At 41.4% G+C, this 14,722-nt stretch overlaps 1 protein-coding gene across 1 annotated transcript in view; it reads left to right on the forward strand.

The window, feature by feature from the left end:
- The window catches only part of HtrA2 (HTRA2-related serine protease), a 69,453-nt gene that overhangs the window by 34,210 nt on the left and 20,521 nt on the right, over positions 1-14,722 (forward strand). The window contains exons 5-6 of the mRNA XM_067156816.2: positions 13,294-13,444; positions 13,522-13,693. Coding sequence (XP_067012917.2) covers positions 13,294-13,444; positions 13,522-13,693 — 323 coding nt within the window. The remainder of the gene's footprint in view (positions 1-13,293; positions 13,445-13,521; positions 13,694-14,722) is intronic.

Consider the following 14,722-nt stretch of genomic DNA (forward strand, 5'->3'; position numbering starts at 1 on the left):
ATTTTACACAACATAAAATTACGTAGTAAAAAAATGTATGAAGTCATGTCTCAAATGCCAATTGCCAGTCTATGTGCATGTACGTACAGTAGTTACTGTAATTTATGATCGTGGACTCAGGAGTCAGAGAGTCAATGTACAGTCGCTCCAAAACAGAATACTATATCAAGATACCTTGACGTCAAGAGCTGGGCTGAGTGGCTTAGACGGTTGAGGTGATGGCCTTGTGATCCCAACTTGGCAGGTTCGATCCTAGCTCTGTCCTGTGGTATTTGAAGGTGCTCAAATACGTCAGCCTCATGTCGGTAGATTTACTGGCACGTAAAAGAACTCCTGCGAGACAAAATTTCGGCACCTCCACGTCTCCGAAAACCGTCTAAAGTGGTTAGTGGGACGTAAAACCAATAACATTATTATTATTGTTATTATTGTTCTTGACATCAAGAGTACGTTCATTCAGTTTTGGAGGGTTTTTTTTGGCCACGGATAATCCGCAGCACGGTTAATCGAGGGGAGGATAATCATGGTTTTACTGTATATTGAATTGTTTTTTATTTTCTGTCATGTTTCTTTTGTTTTTTCATTTGTTCCTTCGTTAGGTTTTTGGCTTTTTTTAGCTTCTATTATATGAATAACTTCAATCCCCCTATTTTCACTGAAGATGGCTCAAACGAGTCGAAACATGTTTGACTTTTATTACTACATCTAACGGGGAGTTATGTATTGAATAGGAGGACGCATTCAATTTTCCTTTGTAAAGTTGCTACATTATGTCATCTTCAGCCATGATCGAATTGGAAACACCAGTAAAAAGTTACAAATTGGTATGTCTTAAGCAGAATCTAAATCTAAAACAGTGATGAAATTAAAGACTACAAATTTCTAATCTATATATGTACAGTAGAGTCTCGTTAATCCGAACTAATTGGGACCGGAGTCTGTTCGGATTACGAAATTTTTGGATTAACCGGAGAATATTTTCTAATAATAATGTTATTGTTTTTAAGTCCCGCTAACTACTTTTATGGTTTCCGGAGACGCTTAGGTGCCGGGTTTTTCTCCCGCAGGATTTCTTTTATGTGCTTGTAAATCTATTACACGAGGCTGACTTATTTGAGCACCTTCAAATACCACCTGACTGAACCAGGATCGAACCTTCCAAGTTGGAGTCAGAAGGCCAGCGCCTCAATCGTGTGAGGAAAATAGTTTCTACCATATAGTACATATTGTAATTTTAAATGTCCATTCTTTAACAGTTACATTAATAAAACACTATAAAAAATTACAGTAGGGTAGTTGAGAACCTGTAGAGGGGAAAACGACTAAAACTAGGTTACAACTTGTCTCCTTACATAACATTAAGTTATTCTAGTAAAATATGACTAATAAAATGCAAGTAAATCTTCATTCTATAATTTCTTTCATTTCAATAAGGAAATTTTAAAAAAATGAATATTTTAGTTCGGATTAACGAGACTTTCGGATTAACGGGGTTCAGATTAACAAGACTCTAGTGTATATATAGATATAAAATAAGAGTTCTGTCTGTACATTGCGCAGAATTTAAAAAAATAATTGTATTTCTGTATCGGTCGTGTCCACAGTGACAAGGAAATGCACTTTTTTATTTTCCATAATTTCTGTCTGTCTGTCTGTCTGTCTGTACACACATCACGAGAAAACAACTGAAGAGAATTTAATGAAACTCGGTATGTAAAGTCGGAGAAAAAGTCTCTACAATCTAGGCCATAAATAATTTTATTCACACTGAGTTGAAATGGTAGTTTAAGAGGAAGGCCTAAAACTTAATTCTCAAATATAAATTTTATTAGTGGTCCTAGCAATAAAAACTTTATAAGTAAAGTTATATAGTATTAAATTTCTGATCATTTATGTCATATACATTTTTAGCGTACCAGCCATGATAAGAGATGTTCATGAATTTGGATTTTTGTTGCTAAGTCCATATCAGCACCGAGTCACAAGAAAATGGGTAAACAGATTTTAATGAAAATTGGTATGTAAAAGTCAGGGAATAAGAAACTACAATATACGCTATAAATAATTTTATATGATGCCCTAATATCACAGAGTCAGAAGAAAACTAAATGTGAAAGCCTACAATATAAAATTGATCAACAATAACATAACATTGACCATTGTTTTCTTGTGCTTTGTGTCTTCTGCTACCACTCATCTCCAATAGATGGGAATACTGCTGCATACCGAGTATAACAGCCTGCCTGAATATTGGCCAGAAGTAGCTGGGGAGTTTGATCTCTCTCTCTTCTTTAGCATGCCATTCCTCTGGTTTATAAATTTTCTGATACTACTGGTACGTAACAGACTGGTTGATCATAGTTCATCATAGCATCCCAGCTATTCAATCCCTACTCTGAGGGTGTGCACATTTAACGGAATAATGGCAGACGAGTGTTTGCAGCTGTTTGTGACCTGATCATTCTAGCACTGGATCTTTGGAATTTTAGATCGGCAGCATAGAACTGTTCATTAAAAGTGACAAAAAAGTGCGGTTTTTCATTTGATCGACTATTTTATATGATAACATTGCTTTTAATCGCTACATTTGTACTGATGTCATTTTAATGACATATGTTGACTTCAGTTGGGAAAACCATAAAAACAGTCTTTCTGAGAATTGCGTAGCTCGCCGGGCTGAGTGGCTCAGACTGTTAAGGCGCTGGCCTTCTGACCCCAACGTGGCAGGTTCGATCCTGGCTCAGTCCGGTGGTATTTGAAGGTGCTCAAATACGTCAGCCTCGTGTCTGTAGATTTACTGGCATGTAAAAGAACTCCCACGGGACTAAATTCTGGGACCTCGGCGTCTCCAAAGACCGAAAAAGTAGTTGGTGGGACGTAAAACAAATAACATTTTTATTATTGTACCGGGCGGTACACCTCTACTCTGTTTATTTAAAAGTTGCGCCAGTTGAAACTCCTCTTCTGGAGGAAGTCTGAACTTTATCTATACTATTAATCTACTAATTTCTCAGAAGATGTCACTACCTGGAAATTTTTGAGTTTGTGAACTGTGTCATTTTTGATGTGTTTTTGTTTCGCTTGAAGTAAGAAGTGTGAACTTTCTCTTCTAGAGGACACTACTGAAGATCAACAATAGTGCGACCTAGTGCGGAGTCAAAGAACTATTTTGTTGGAGAAATTTTTATTTCAAGAGTTTGTTCTTGGTTAAATTTCTTTCTGTCATTGTTTAAGTTGGCTGTATACCCCTCTTTTTCCCCTTATTTTGGATCTAGCCAATCCCGAATTTCTTTAATTAATTTTCCACCAATAATGTGTTTCTTCTTCCTCTATGTAGGGGTTTCTTTTCCCTAGCCAATAAAATTTTTTTGGGAGGGTGTTTTCTTTCCCCTAACGCCTAGAATCTTCCGTGAGAGGATATAAACTGCTGATTTTGGGGTCTCCGGGCCACTTCTGTTCCATCTTTCAGTGTATTAAGTACATAGCAGGAGGCGGGGAGCGCCTCTTTCCTCGGCGGCGGTCAACAATAAGGTAATGGCCGATTAATAAATTCTTTCTTTTCTTGCTCAGCAGTTTAACTTTCGGGGCGGGTTCTAAGCGTTCAACCATGTAACCTTTTCCTAAAATGTAAAAACAACTGGTATCTACTCTATTTTAAAACGACATATCGGGATAGAGAGTGCTTAACCCTCTCGAGCTCCCACTCACATCGTCTTAAGGTGAACTTATTTTCTCAACCAATTCTTCCGTAATGTAATGTAAATTGCTATTAAGTCACCTCTGTAGTATGGGATTAGCCCTTGTAATAACGGCCTAGTGCCAAAGTAGGTTTTAAAAAATCAAAGTGTATCAGGAGTGCGGTTAGCCTCCTCTCAAATTGTTATTTTAGAGGTCATATAATCAACCTCCTTTTCATGTAATAGACCTCAGTAGGTTGGGTATTTTACCCCTGTGAATACGTCCTTAGAGGACAGCTTGAAGGTAGAGTTTGGTGTGGCCTTTGAGAGGCTTAAATTTTGAGAACGGATCGCTCTTTTGAAATGGAGTGTCATATGCCGCGTGGAGGCTTTTCTGTGTAATTCGGAGCCAGGGGCTCCTAGGGATGAATGGGGTTTTCTGCCCCTCTGTTAAAACTTGTGTTTGTGGTAAAACTGAGCTGATCGCTGAAGTCAGGGCGTGAAGCCCAAAACCTGTAAATATTGTAACTCCCCTTGTTTCGCTACATTGTACCTGCCATGTCTGTTATTGCTTTGTTTTTGAAAAGAAAATATAACCTTGTTAAATTTTAAATTAATTTTACATGCACTATAATTTCGTAGCTTGAAACCCATTCACACCCGCACCTTCTTTTACGCATAACTACCGCTAAAACACGGTAACAAGTGGTAGCAGAGCGTGGTTGAATGGGTCTCAATTTAGCCCCTTTTGACGGCTAAACATTGCTTTGATTCGAACTCTAACAATTGTCTCAGTTGCTGGAATTTTTTGAGTTTTTCAAAATTGTTCTGTCATCATGCCCGGCCCTCGCGATGTTCTCCTCCTTAACTATTTGCGCAAAGAGGAGTTGATATACGAGTTAACTATCAGAAATGTACAATCTGGAGGCACGGTTGCAATCGACACCAACAAGCTTAGAGAGTCCCTTGATTTGCCCATTTCCATCCCCAATTTTGGAGAGAAAGAAATTGATGATTCTCTTTCCACGATCGTCGAGAATATTACTGGGCTAGCATCTGTAGTCAGCTTTTTTGATGAAAACGATCCGTCTCCTAATCAAATTAAGCGTGTGCAAGGCAGGCTGTATCACTTTGCAAATAGAGTTAATGATCTGTTGTCTCTAAAGGTGAATGACGTTCAGAGGAAGGACGCTAATACGCTCCTTGAAACTATTTCTGAATTGTCTAATAAGGTTACTCAATTGCTAACCGGCGAAGTTCCTCCCAAAACTGATCAACCCGCCACAGTGAACGTAGGTAGTGATGAAGAGCCTCCTCAGGGAGAAGTCAATAGGATAACCGTTGCTGCTCAAACTATCTCTGCCCCATTGAACAACGAATCTGAACGCCGTGCGTCATTGGGTAACATCCGCTCTGAATTAACTTCTTTGCCATTGAAACCTTTAACGACTATGTCACCTGGGTTCAGTAGCTTGCCTCATCCATTGGCAATGTTGCTTAGAGGTATCTCTAAGTTTTCCGTCAACACCACCAGTGATGTAATTTCATTTTTAAGATTTCTAGTGGAATTTCAGGATCATGCTCTTGTTTTTTCTCTTTCGCCATGTCAAATTTTGCAAATTATCTATCCGTATGCTATTGGTATTCTCTCTGATAAAATCGTAAGAGCCATTGCCGAGCAATCATCTATTGAGGATTTCCATGCCCATTTGCTAGCTAACTTCATCCCGGCTAGGGCCAGGTCCTCCCTGATTCAGAAGTACTATTACCGTGTACAGCGCTTGGATGAAAACTTGGCTGATTTCATACAAGATATCAAATTCTACACTAGGGTGTTTGCTCTTCACTTCCCTGAGGATCAAATTGTACAAGCTATTGTGGAAGGCATTTCACCATCTTATAGATCATACTTGTGTTTTGCGGAGTGCCCGCAAACTTTCTCTGAACTTGAAGCGTTGGCCGTCTCAGCGGAAGGAGTTAGATACGCCGATTCTTTGCGTGTAGCGAAAGAACCCCCGCCTTCCTTTAGTAACACTCGGCCTCCACCTCGCCGACCAGTCAATCTCCGTAAATGTTATGCTTGCGGGTCGCCTGACCATCTGCGCAACAAGTGTCCACTGATCAAGCCAAGTGGGACTAGGAATGGAGCTGGTTCATCACAAGGCTGCTTTAAATGTGGGGCTTTCTCACATATCGCCAAGAATTGCCCAAACTCAAATAGCACCCCCTCCTGCTCTGGTGCAAATTCCAACCATGCCAATAATAAAAAGTGACTAGCGGCTTCGGCTGAGTCGACTAATTCTGCTTTCCAAGGCTCAGCCCCGGGCAAAAGGGTCGAGAATTCAGGGAATGAGCAATCTTCAAATTCTTTTTTTGAATGCCCCAGAGAGTGTCTTAGGATTGCGGCGGATACCCCCGCACCTGTTCCTTTTCTTAGGATTGAGTTGAATAACGAGCCTATAACAGCTCTCTTAGATTCAGGCAGCGTTTGTTCCATTATTTCGGCTGATTGGTATTCTAAATTGAAATCTGTTTGTAAACTCCCTGACTATGACTCATCTCCTGTTAAATATGTTTCGGCTAATTCATCTCCATTAGAAATTCTAGGTTCCTTACATGTCAAAATTCGTGTTTTTAAATTTACATGGAAAATCAAATTGTTTGTGGCCAAGCATTTGTCTTGCCCCATCATACTGGGAGCGGACTTCATGTCTCACACTGGTCTGGTGCTCGATCTTCTGAGTAAGTCGTGCACATTCAAATTTGCCTCTAATTGTAAAATCCCTCTATTAAAGTGTAATTCTGCATCATGTTCATCTATTTCGCCTACCCAGGATGAGATGTTGTTAGACCTTAGACATCTACCTGAGGAGCAGGCTGATAGTATTCGCAAATTGTGTCAGTCGTTTCCCGAGGTGTTCTCTGATACTCTTGGTGTTACTGACCTTATTGAATACAAAATTGAGGTCACGGATTCGATTCCTGTCCGTTTTCCACCGTATAGGCTATCTCCACCTAAAATGAAGGCTCTGAAAGAAATCATCGATCAGATGTTGAAGGACGGTATTATTAGGCCCTCTAAGTCAGCGTATTCTTCGCCTATTTTTCTAGTACCGAAACCTCAAGGAGGTTTCAGGCCTGTCATTGATTACAGGGCTCTCAATCGGAAGGTGGTGTTGCAATCTGTGCCCCTTCCCGAGCTTCATTCTTGCTTTTCATGGTTTCGTAAGGCCAAGTTCTTCACCATCTTGGACTTGAATCAGGCCTATAATCAAATTCCCCTTGCCGAAGAGTCTAAACACCTTACAGCGTTTGCCACGGACTGGAATTTATACGAATACAACCGCGTGCCTTTCGGGCTCCCCACGGGGGCAGCTGTGCTCACTAGGCTACTAGATAGGGTCTTTTCCGACATCAAATTTGAGTACTTATATCACTACTTAGATGATGTCGTCGTATTTTCAGAGACCTTTGAAGAACATCTAGATCATCTGCGAGAAGTTCTCGATCGCCTTCGTAAGGCTGGGTTAACTGTTAAGTTGTCCAAGGTTGCCTTTGCTAAGCCCTCTATGTCATTCCTAGGGCATATTGTGTCACCCGATGGAGTAGCAGTCGATCATTCTAGAACACAGGCCATCCGTGATTTTAAACCTCCCAAGGACATTAAAGGTATCGCCAGGTTCATTGGTATGGTGAATTTCTTCAGGAAGTTCATTCCTAACTTTGCTAATAGAGCGGCGCCCTTAAACCTTCTTCGTAGGAAAGGCATCAAATTCGAGTGGGGACCTTCTCAACAAGCCGCTTTCGAAGACCTTAAATTAGCTCTCTGTAATGCCCCTGTACTTGCTATGCCTGATTTCTCGAAGAAATTCATCGTCCAAACCGACGCATCGTCGTCAGCAGTAGCTGCAGTTCTTCTTCAAGAGACTGAACTAGGGAGGCGTCCCATCGCCTATGCATCTAGGACTCTATCGGTTCAAGAAGCCAAGTATTCCATCTATGAGCTCGAAGGGTTGGCAGTCTTATTCGCCTTAGAAAAGTTCCGTCTCTATCTGGAACATGTCAAATTCGACCTGGAGACAGATAATCAAGCCTTAAGCTGGGTCTTAGGTAGGCCGCGTCGTACTGGTCGTATAGCCCGTTGGGCCATCCGTATTTCTGCCTTCCAATTTGATGTACGACATATCAGAGGTACCGAAAATGCTGTTGCTGATGGACTCAGCCGTATGTTTCATAACGACGTCGAAACCCACGAACCGGTCGATAGGTCATCGCCTTCCGAGTCCATACTATCTGGTGTTAATGCCATCTTAACAGATGCTCCCATGCTTTTTAGGGATATTGAGAAATACCAACGTGAAGATCCGACGCTGGCTCCTATAATGGAAACCCTTTCTTCTGGGGAACATGCTGTCCCTTATGTTCTGAGGAATGGTGTTCTATGTTGCCCTTCGAGGCATGATAAGTTGATGAAAGTTGTAGTTCCAGCGGTTCTTGTACCTATGATCTTCAAATACTATCATGAGACCCCATTGGGGGGGCACCTGGGTATCTTTAAAACTCGTGAAAAGATTCGTGAAATGTTCATCTGGAAAGGTATGGACGGTGAAATTCGGGAACTTGTAAAAGCTTGTAAATCTTGTTTGATCAGTAAACCCACCATGTCCACTAAAGTAGGCCTTTTGTCTTCTCATCAAGCGTCGCGCCCCATGGAACGCCTGTATATTGATTATGTAGGACCCTTCCCCCAGTCGAAGGGAAATGCCAACAAATTCATCTTTGTATGTGTAGATGGTTTTACCAGATTTTCTTGGTTATTTCCGACTAAGCTGGCTACCGCTCAGTCCACCATTACTTGCCTAAATTCTATTTTCGCTTCTTTTGGTCCGTGCCAATACATTGTATCTGATAATGCTAAGGCTTTTACATCTAATTTATTTCGTAAATTCTGTTTTGACTTGTCCATCTCTCATGTAACTACTTCCGCTTATTACCCTCAACCATCTCTGGCTGAACGGGTTAACCGTAATCTCAGGTCTGCACTTATTGCCTATCATCATGAAGATCATTCCAGGTGGGACACGTCCCTGCATTGGATAGCTTTTGCTTTGAATTCGGCGGTTCATGAATCTCACAAGTTTACTCCAGCTTCTTTGATGTTCAAGTTCGTTCCCAACTCGCCGCTCTCTAACCTCTGGTCTCTGAATGACATTCTACCCGAGACAATAGATCCTGATAACATTAAAGATCTTTGGAAGAAGGCTAAAGCCAATCTTAAAGTGTCTCATGAAAAGGTTAGGGAAAGGTATGATCGTGGACGGAGACCCACCCCTTTGAAGGTAGGTGACCAGGTTATGGTCAAAAATTTTGTTCCCGCGGGCAAGCTTGCCCCCAGATTCCATGGGCCATGCATCATTCTCGATTTTCTCACACCGGTTACATTGTTAGTAAGCAATCCAGCCACCGAGAGGATATTTAGGGTTCACCTGTCCCAGGTGAAACCGGTGTAAATTTTGTGTCAACTTGCTTCATATAATTTGATAGGAATATGATGGTTATATTTTTTTTTTGAGTTCCACTTTTAAGGCATTCTGCTCCTTCTATTTTATTTTATATGTAAGCATTTCTTGTAAACCTCCCCCGATTGTTAAACTGCCATCCTGTCCTTGTCACGGCCATTACCACGCTCCCGTCTCCTGCTCCACTAAATACAGTGGCTGGCTTAGATGAAATGCCATGGATATCGCCACGCCGCTGGCCCCTCAATCTACATGCCTGTGCCCTCAAAAAAAAGATGATGGTCCAACACAATTCTGCCGCCTAGCTTTAATGTTTCAGCGCCCCCGCGGCCGCGCAGCGCCGTGCAGCGACTGGGGAGGGGGATGGGCCCCCTCCTCTCCAGCGAGGACGACATGTGCACGGCGAACCGGAGCTCTCCTCCCGGCCAAGGCTGATGTGCGGCGCACGACCTACTACATGCCCGCAGCCTGTATCTGTTCACCGCGGGCGCGGCGTACTTCTACACCTCTGCTCCCCTCATAGTGCGGGCGAGCGGTATCTCAGGGTACTTGAGGGGTCCGAGCGGCCTCCGTTGGACGCAAGCTGCAACGGCCGGTCTGGCCATCCGACTCAATCTACATCAACTACATGGACAGTCACCATAAGCAATAACTACACTTGGGAATTCAACAACAATATTTGGTGGACATTGCAAAATTTTTCTTCACCTTTAAGTATTAAAAGTTTATCTTCAGAAATTCAAATTCTAAAAACAGAAAGACTTTACTTCACCTGCAACAACAAATTGTGAAACTGAATCACACAACATTCTGAAAATCTTGTAATCTGTTTTCATATTCACTTTATAACTTGGAACTTGTTTCAAACTGATTTCATGTGTCACCCCTGGAGGAACTTTTGGGGGGGGAGGTCTGTACCGGGCGGTACACCTCTACTCTGTTTATTTAAAAGTTGCGCCAGTTGAAACTCCTCTTCTGGAGGAAGTCTGAACTTTATCTATACTATTAATCTACTAATTTCTCAGAAGATGTCACTACCTGGAAATTTTTGAGTTTGTGAACTGTGTCATTTTTGATGTGTTTTTGTTTCGCTTGAAGTAAGAAGTGTGAACTTTCTCTTCTAGAGGACACTACTGAAGATCAACAATAGTGCGACCTAGTGCGGAGTCAAAGAACTATTTTGTTGGAGAAATTTTTATTTCAAGAGTTTGTTCTTGGTTAAATTTCTTTCTGTCATTGTTTAAGTTGGCTGTATACCCCTCTTTTTCCCCTTATTTTGGATCTAGCCAATCCCGAATTTCTTTAATTAATTTTCCACCAATAATGTGTTTCTTCTTCCTCTATGTAGGGGTTTCTTTTCCCTAGCCAATAAAATTTTTTTGGGAGGGTGTTTTCTTTCCCCTAACGCCTAGAATCTTCCGTGAGAGGATATAAACTGCTGATTTTGGGGTCTCCGGGCCACTTCTGTTCCATCTTTCAGTGTATTAAGTACATAGCAGGAGGCGGGGAGCGCCTCTTTCCTCGGCGGCGGTCAACAATAAGGTAATGGCCGATTAATAAATTCTTTCTTTTCTTGCTCAGCAGTTTAACTTTCGGGGCGGGTTCTAAGCGTTCAACCATGTAACCTTTTCCTAAAATGTAAAAACAACTGGTATCTACTCTATTTTAAAACGACATATCGGGATAGAGAGTGCTTAACCCTCTCGAGCTCCCACTCACATCGTCTTAAGGTGAACTTATTTTCTCAACCAATTCTTCCGTAATGTAATGTAAATTGCTATTAAGTCACCTCTGTAGTATGGGATTAGCCCTTGTAATAACGGCCTAGTGCCAAAGTAGGTTTTAAAAAATCAAAGTGTATCAGGAGTGCGGTTAGCCTCCTCTCAAATTGTTATTTTAGAGGTCATATAATCAACCTCCTTTTCATGTAATAGACCTCAGTAGGTTGGGTATTTTACCCCTGTGAATACGTCCTTAGAGGACAGCTTGAAGGTAGAGTTTGGTGTGGCCTTTGAGAGGCTTAAATTTTGAGAGCGGATCGCTCTTTTGAAATGGAGTGTCATATGCCGCGTGGAGGCTTTTCTGTGTAATTCGGAGCCAGGGGCTCCTAGGGATGAATGGGGTTTTCTGCCCCTCTGTTAAAACTTGTGTTTGTGGTAAAACTGAGCTGATCGCTGAAGTCAGGGCGTGAAGCCCAAAACCTGTAAATATTGTAACTCCCCTTGTTTCGCTACATTGTACCTGCCATGTCTGTTATTGCTTTGTTTTTGAAAAGAAAATATAACCTTGTTAAATTTTAAATTAATTTTACATGCACTATAATTTCGTAGCTTGAAACCCATTCACACCCGCACCTTCTTTTACGCATAACTACCGCTAAAACACGGTAACAATTATTATTATTATTATTATTATTATTGTTAATTGCGTAGCAAAGCACGAGTACATCAGCTAGTTGAAACTAAAATGACACATTGAAACTGTTTTGACTGGTGTTGGACTATGTCAATGTATTCTTGAGTTGATCTTGGAACTGATATTCATTGTCTGTATAGTGAACCCATTTGATCTACAAATGATGCCTTGTTGAATAGTAATATGAGTAACAGTTTATATGTAGCTTGAAGGGGACATTCACAACTTGAACCAGTGGTCTTTCTATCAGATGTAATGATCTATTGTTTAATTTGGTGTGAAGTGAATGTCTGAAAAAGAAAAAATGTTCAAAGTTTATTTTAAGAAAAGAAGAGAAGCTAACATACGATGAGACTCACCTCCATGTCCCTCGTAATTTATATGCACTTGGCATGGACACAAACTCCAGACTTATTGCCAAAGGGGAGCGAAGGCATAGCTAATGATGGCAGGGGTTTGAGGAGGGGCGGGTTGGTAGGAATGAACAGTTTGGTGGACTTGACATGTCTTTTTAACATTTATACTTCGCGTATATAGGAATGATTATGTCAAACAAAATATTATGTTTTTCATTGATTTCATTAATATTATAGTTAGAATTGAAGTACTGTATGGTACGTGTATTATAGACATTGGAAAAATTGTTATTATTAGTTTTAAAAGCTATTTGTTGATTGTTTTTCTTGAAAATATTAGTAGTTTGCTGTGTAGTTGCAGTTTGTCCAACCCTTGTCCTGTTTCTCTGCGGGGTTGGGTATGAGGTGAGACCAATCTGTCGTGGCATGTTTTAATGACCGGATGCCCTTCCTGACTTCAGTCTCATTAGAGGAGTTACTGAGATTGAATGACATGATATATGGTAGTAGGAAGGGAGAGGGTGAAACCTGGTATCGGCACATAGCCTACTCCTGTCGAATAGCACCAAGGGGTCTGCTCAGGACTTAATGTTCCCATCCAAGGGACGAATCACCATCAGCAGCGTCATATGCCCTCACTCCATGTGAGCACTGCGGAAAGGTTAGGAATTTAATCCAGGCTTTTGGCACGCAATCTAGTGATTAGAAATTGTATACCACCACCTCTCCTACCCTGCCAGCCAACATTATGATGGGGATAATTTTTACGACCAACGGGACTCGAACTGGCTAACTACTGTGTCAGGCCATTTAGACTTCAACGCCTTAAAGATTGTGATCACCAGGCGGGCTTGGTGTATAGTTGCACTATTGAATCTAAAGGAGAGGTATGTTTTTTTGTCTGTTGATTCTTGGATTTAAGTAGAAATCTGACGTCTTTTAGTTGTGTTGATGAATTAATTGATAAATTGTGCATTTAGCTATTGATAGTGTAACATACAAGATACTATATTAAATGGTATTGAATAGATGCACCTTTCCCTACCCTTTGATAGTGATCAATTGTCAATACGGACCATAATGAAATTCATAACTTATGACATCCCACTCTGACGGGTTGTCAGGCCTAAGACAAAATGCTGGTTTATAGAGGAAACGCCTGAAAAGCCTTGCATTTAATTCTTGAAAAGCTCCACTTGTGGGAAAAATTGAAGTCATTCATCGGGAACACATGTTTGGAGTTCAGTAGGTTCATATAACTCGATTTCTCACTTGTTTGTTCCTTTCTGTTACTTATTCTTAATAGTAAACTTTCTTGTCTTGCAGTTTGGAAATTCAGGAGGACCCTTAGTGAACCTCAACGGAGAAGCTATTGGCATCAACTCGATGAAGGTTACCGCCGGGATATCGTTTGCTATCCCCATCGACTACGCGAAGGACTTCCTGAAGAGGAGCGAGGCGAAGGTCAAAGGCGCTGGTGAGCTAATTGTTGTGTGCTCCTTAGCTGGTATGTTAGCGCGTGCGGTGTGACAGAGGGTACTTTGCCTGTCGCAGGTACGTCGAACAGCCAGCAGCAGGGCCGGCCCAGACGGTACATGGGCATCACCATGCTCACGCTCACGCCGGAGATCATTGCTGAGCTCCAGATGAGGGACGCGCACATCCCCGCAGACGTCACACACGGTGTAATCGTTTGGAAAGTTGTCGTCGGATCGCCTGCATACACGTAAGTTTCTATCATTTGACTCTAGCTGAACACTATATTTGCTTATTTTAACATTTATCATCACTTGCTTATTTTAACATTTATCATCACTCTTCTTCTTCTCTTTCATTTTCCGCTTCCAGTCTTCTGAGTCGGGTTGTGAATCAAGGAAATCCACAGTTCTCTCTCTCCACCACTCCCTTCTTTCCTCCAATATTTCTGCTACTTTTACTCTGCTCTTCTCTATATTCTCCTTCACTGTATCCATCCACCTCTTTCTGGGTCTTTCCCATTGTCTTACTCCTATTATTTTGTCCATGAATACTTCCGTTGGAATTATATCCTCTTCCATTCTCATCATGTGTCCATACCATTTCAGCTTACTCTATCTTGTTTCGCAGTTTAGGTAATCCAATTCTTTCTCTGATGTTTCTGATTTTGTCCCTTCGTGTCTTCCCAATTATTCCTCTAAGGACTTTAATCTCAGCTGCTTGTATTCCGCTTTCATCTAGTTCTGTTATTGCCCATGTGCCTGAATACAGAATACAGAATTTCCATGCATTTTTCTGGGACGTCTACACTATGCCTCTCGCGTATTGGCAAAATCCACCGGCTTCCAGTTTCTTCTGTCCTTGCTTGTTTTCTGTACAGCTGATCTAAGGAATTTCATTTCAGCAGCTTGCAGTTGACGTATGACACAACTCTCCAGACTATGTCATGATGGGCAGGAGATAAGTCTTGAAGTATACTCTCCAAATATTTGAAGCTTTTCACAACTTCTAATGGTCTTCCATTTACTTCAGTTTTCCTCCTCTATTACCTCTCGTCGTCACTACTGTCTTACTCTTCTCCACACTTATTTTCATTCCATGTTCCTCTATCTTCCGACTCCACACAGTATCTTGTTCTTCTACTTCCATTTCATCTTCCCCCGATATTACTATGGGGTCTGCAAAGTGTAAGACCTTTGTCTCTTTGCTTCCTATTTTTTGTTGTACACTCTTGGGGATTTCATCCACGACCTGTGATGAAGAGTAGAGGAGATTATCA

The sequence above is a fragment of the Anabrus simplex genome, chromosome 12 (genome assembly GCF_040414725.1).
Source record: "Anabrus simplex isolate iqAnaSimp1 chromosome 12, ASM4041472v1, whole genome shotgun sequence".
In the NCBI taxonomy this organism is placed as follows: domain Eukaryota; kingdom Metazoa; phylum Arthropoda; class Insecta; order Orthoptera; family Tettigoniidae; genus Anabrus; species Anabrus simplex.